The sequence below is a fragment of the Onychomys torridus genome, chromosome 22 (genome assembly GCF_903995425.1).
Source record: "Onychomys torridus chromosome 22, mOncTor1.1, whole genome shotgun sequence".
Taxonomy (NCBI): Eukaryota; Metazoa; Chordata; class Mammalia; order Rodentia; family Cricetidae; genus Onychomys; species Onychomys torridus.
In genome coordinates, this window is record NC_050464.1 from 18,758,119 (window position 1) to 18,762,387 (window position 4,269).

A 4,269-nucleotide genomic window follows, 5' to 3' on the forward strand; every position below is an offset into this window, starting at 1 on the left:
AGGCCTCGGGAAGAGGAGTCTCGGCAGGGGCGTTTCAGCCGAGGGTCATGTGTTCAGTGTTGCTGTTTAAGGAATTCCCCAGATATTACACCGGAAGTAGAGGACTAGGCCAAACTGGGGAGCAGATGCCTAGAGTCCTGTTCCCATAATAAAGTGCCATAGTCAGCATCTGAACTGAAAGGCTAAGATAGGAGGATCAAGTCCTGTGTCCGCTACAGAGCCACGTTAGGGCCAGCCTGGACAACTTAGCAAGACTCTGTCTCAAATTTAAAAGTGGAAAAAAAAGATCCTGGAAGTACAGGTGAGTTAGACTCCCCCAGTGAGGGGCTGGGGTGTGGCTCAGTGGTAGAGCACCTGTCTAGAATCCCCCAGTGAGGGGCTGGGGTGTGGCTCAGTGGTAGAGCCCCTGCCTAGAATCCCCCAGTGAGGGGCTGGGGTGTGGCTCAGTGGTAGAGCACCTGTCTAGAATCCCCCAGTGAGGGGCTGGGGTGTGGCTCAGTGGTAGAGCCCCTGCCTAGAATCCCCCAGTGAGGGGCTGGGGGGTGTGGCTCAGTAGTAGAGTTCTTGCTTAGAATCCACCAGTGAGGGGCTGATGGCGTGCCTTGGTGGTAGACTACTTGCCTAACATGCTCAACATCCTAGATTCCATCTCTAGAACTAAGAAAATCAAAAGCCCTTGTCCAACCTATCACCTGGCATCTTACCAGAGGCAATGGAGCCCCAGCAGGCACTATTCCCTTAAGGCCACATCAGAATGGGTGTGGAATGTGTGTTCAGTCCCTTACCCACATGCTGTCCTTGAAGCTTGTTGACTGTTTGGAAGGCCTTCGGCAACACTGTCTTTTTTTTTTTTTATGTGTGTGTGGTATTGGGAATTGAACCCAGGTCCTTATATATGCTAGGCAAGGGCTCCATTGCTGAGTCATGCCAGCTGCCCCTCACTGGGGGATTCTAGGCCCGGGGCTCTACCACTGAGCCACACCCCAGCCCCTCACTGGGGGATTCTAGGCAGGTGCTCTACCACTGAGCCACACCCCAGCCCCTCACTGGGGGATTCTAGGCAGGTGCTCTCCCACTGAGCCACACCCCAGCCCCTCACTGGGGGATTCTAGGCAGGGGCTCTACCACTGAGTCACACCCCAGCCCCTCACTGGGGGATTCTAGGCAGGTGCTCTACCACTGAGCCACACCCCAGCCCCTCACTGGGGGATTCTAGGCCCGGGGCTCTACCACTGAGCCACACCTCCCATTAAAGAGAGAGATATTCTCACATTGAGGCCAAAGTCCATAGTTCGGGGCAGATAATCGGGGTCTGCATTCACACGCCCAATAATCTGTCCAGCACAAAGCCCCTGGTTAGTGGGAGGCTCCTGAGCCTGGGGGTTTTGGGAGCCCATCAAATGCTCTAAGGACAGTTCAATAAGAATGGCCAGTGACTAAGCACGGTACCCCATTGATGCCGTGCTCTGGCTTTGGGGACCCATGTTTCCCAGGCTGGAGGCCCCTGTGGACATCCAGGCTGGAATGTGAGAGGATTGGAGAGTGGAGAGGAGCCACTGGGTCTGGACACCGTGGCTGCTCACGTGACCTACCTCACACAGGACGATTCCAAAGGAAAACACGTCCACCTTCTCGTCATAGCTACGGCCTGAAGAGAGACCAAGTGTCAGGAGGGGATGCCAGACAAGGAACGGTAACAGACAGGCAGGAAAGTCACGTTCTACTGAGTTCTAAGAGCACCAAGGCACCGGGGATGTGACTCAGTTGGCAGTCTGCTTGAGTAGCATGAATGGAGCCCTGGGTTCCATGCCCAGCGAGGCATAAGCAGGGCACGGTGGCGCACGAGGCCAACCTGAGCTATATGAGACCCTGCCTCAAAACAACGAACATCAAACCCACACCAAAGGAAAATCGAGGGCCCCCAGCTCCACGGGGTCTGACAGAATGCTGGGACCTCAGAGGGAGAAGCAGTTCCAACCCTGCCTGGTGAACACCTGCTGCGTGGCTCTGGTCACATCATAAAGACGTCTTCAACCTCCGGGACATACGGATGGAATTTCATTGGGAAAAGGGTCTTGGAGTGGAGTGGGGTGCAGGCAGAGAGTGTGGGCTCAGCATCGGAGGCATTGTAAACAGGGAAAGAAGTTTTGAGGATGTGTGGAAGTTAATGTCTCGGGATGAGATACTCCTGGTTCTGCCTGGGGCCTAAATGCTATCTCAAATACCCCTTTTCTTTTCTCTTTTAATTTAAATTGTTTGGATTTATTTTTATGTGTATAAATGTTTTGTCTACATGTGTGTATGTGTACATGTGTGCCTGGTGCCTGTGGAGGTCAGAAGTCATGGGATTCCCTGGAACTGTTGTCATAGAGGGTTAGGAGCCGGCATGTATGTGCTAGGAATCGAACCTGGGCCCTCTGCAGAGCAACCAGTGCTCTTAACCACTGAGCCACCACAGCCTGTTTGTTTTGTTTTGATTTTTTATTTTATTTTATTTTATTTTTCAAGACAAGGTTTAGCTGTCCTGGAACTCGATCTGTAGACCAGGCTGGCCTCGAACTCACAGAGATCCGCCTGGCTCTGCCTCCCAAGTACTAGGATTAAAGGCGTGCGCCACCACTGCCCAGCACTTGTTTTGTTTTTAGACAGGATTTTACTCTTTAGCCCCAGCTGGACTGGAACTCCCCTTGACCAGGAAGACTGGCCTTAAACTCATAGAGATCCACTTGCTTCTGCCTCCCAAGTGCTAGGATATAAGATGTTCACCAGCATATGCCAGGTCTCTTGGTGTTTGGAGATAGGGCCTCACTCTAGCCCAGGCTAGACTGAAACTCACTATGTAGCTCAAAATGGCCTTGAACTCCCATCTTTCTGTTCCCATCACCCAAGTGCTAGGATTATAGATAAGAGCCACCACACCTGGCTTATGCGGTACTGGGGATAGAACCCAGGACTTCTTGCATGTTAGATAAACCCTCTATCAACTGAGCCACACAGCCCCATAAACACTTAAAAAAAAAAAAAAAAAAAAAAAAAAGACAAAGCCTGGAAGGGAATGGTGGTGCACAGCTTTAATCCCAGCACTCAGGAGGCAAAGGCAGGTGGATCTCTGTGAGTTCGAGGCCAGCTTGATCTATAGAGTGAGTTCTAGGAGAGCCAGGGATACAAAATAAAGAGGGCCTGTCTATTTTGTCTACAAAAAAAAAAAAAAACCCCAAACAAACCAACCAACAACAATAACAAAAAAGTGTCGCTGCCACCACCACCCAAATCCCAAACAACATCAGACAAGAGGGAAGTCAGGCAAGCAGGTGGTGCTCACCTATGATCCCAGCACTTAGGGCAGAGTGCTTATCTAGCACGCATGAAGCACTGGATTCTACCCAGCACCCCAGAAACTGAGCGTGGCAGCTCATTCCCATAACCCTAGCACCAGAGGAAGAGGCAGGAAGATTAGGAGTGCAAGGTTACCCTTGGCTACAGAGTGAGTTCGAGGCTTGATCTAAAAAACCAACCAAACAAAAAACCCCCCAAAGGCCCCAGGTATGATGGTGCATGAACCTCAGGACAGTCAGGGTTGCAGAGCAAGACTTTGCCTCAAAAAAAAAAAAAAAGAAAGAACGAAAAAAGGCCTGCTAGATGGGTCACCTGACAATTTGAGCCACACACTGTGAAAACCAACCCAAACACCCACCCCAAACTAAAGTGGGCAGCAACGCAAAGAGGAGGCAGAGGGAGAGGGAGGTGGTCACAAGTCCAGAGAGCCCCAAGGGAGAAGTTGGCACCAGTCCAGTTGGATGAAAGGAACACATGTGAATTTGGGAGCCAGGGAAGCCAAGGGGAGGAGAGGCCAGGGCAAGGGGGGGGGGTAGCTGCTGCCCCTCCTCCTGGGAGCCCTAGAGCAAACACTCACCATTGATCATCTCTGGTGCCATCCAGTAGGGGTTGCCCACCACTGTGTACCGCTTCTTGCGGTCCGGCTTCTTGAGGCTGCGCAAGTCTTCAGACTGAGTCTTCTCATCCACCATGAGCCGAGCCAGCCCGAAGTCGGCCACCACCACGTTCTTGTTCTGGAAATTTCGTAAGACCTGGTCCTCATGCTGTCCGCATCTCCTGCCACCCCACAGATGACACAGAGAACACACCCCAGACACCCAGGGGACCCCCCTCTGTCCCAATGCAAACAGCTGCCTGAAATTTCTAGTTTCCAGTGAGAAATGGGAGGTGTGGCTCAGTGGTAGAGCCCCTGCCTAGAATCCCCCAGTGAGA

The 4,269-nt window shown here is 52.1% G+C and overlaps 1 protein-coding gene across 1 annotated transcript in view; it reads right to left on the minus strand.

Annotated features, from left to right (window-relative positions):
- Positions 1 to 1,226: 1,226 nt before the first annotated feature.
- Positions 1,227 to 4,269, minus strand: part of LOC118572184 (LIM domain kinase 1-like) — a 9,169-nt gene continuing 6,126 nt past the window's right edge. The window contains exons 2-4 of the mRNA XM_036171632.1: positions 3,914 to 4,113; positions 1,593 to 1,648; positions 1,227 to 1,334 (exon numbers count right to left, since the gene is read on the minus strand). Of these exons, the coding sequence (XP_036027525.1) occupies positions 1,227 to 1,334; positions 1,593 to 1,648; positions 3,914 to 4,113 (364 nt within the window). The remainder of the gene's footprint in view (positions 1,335 to 1,592; positions 1,649 to 3,913; positions 4,114 to 4,269) is intronic.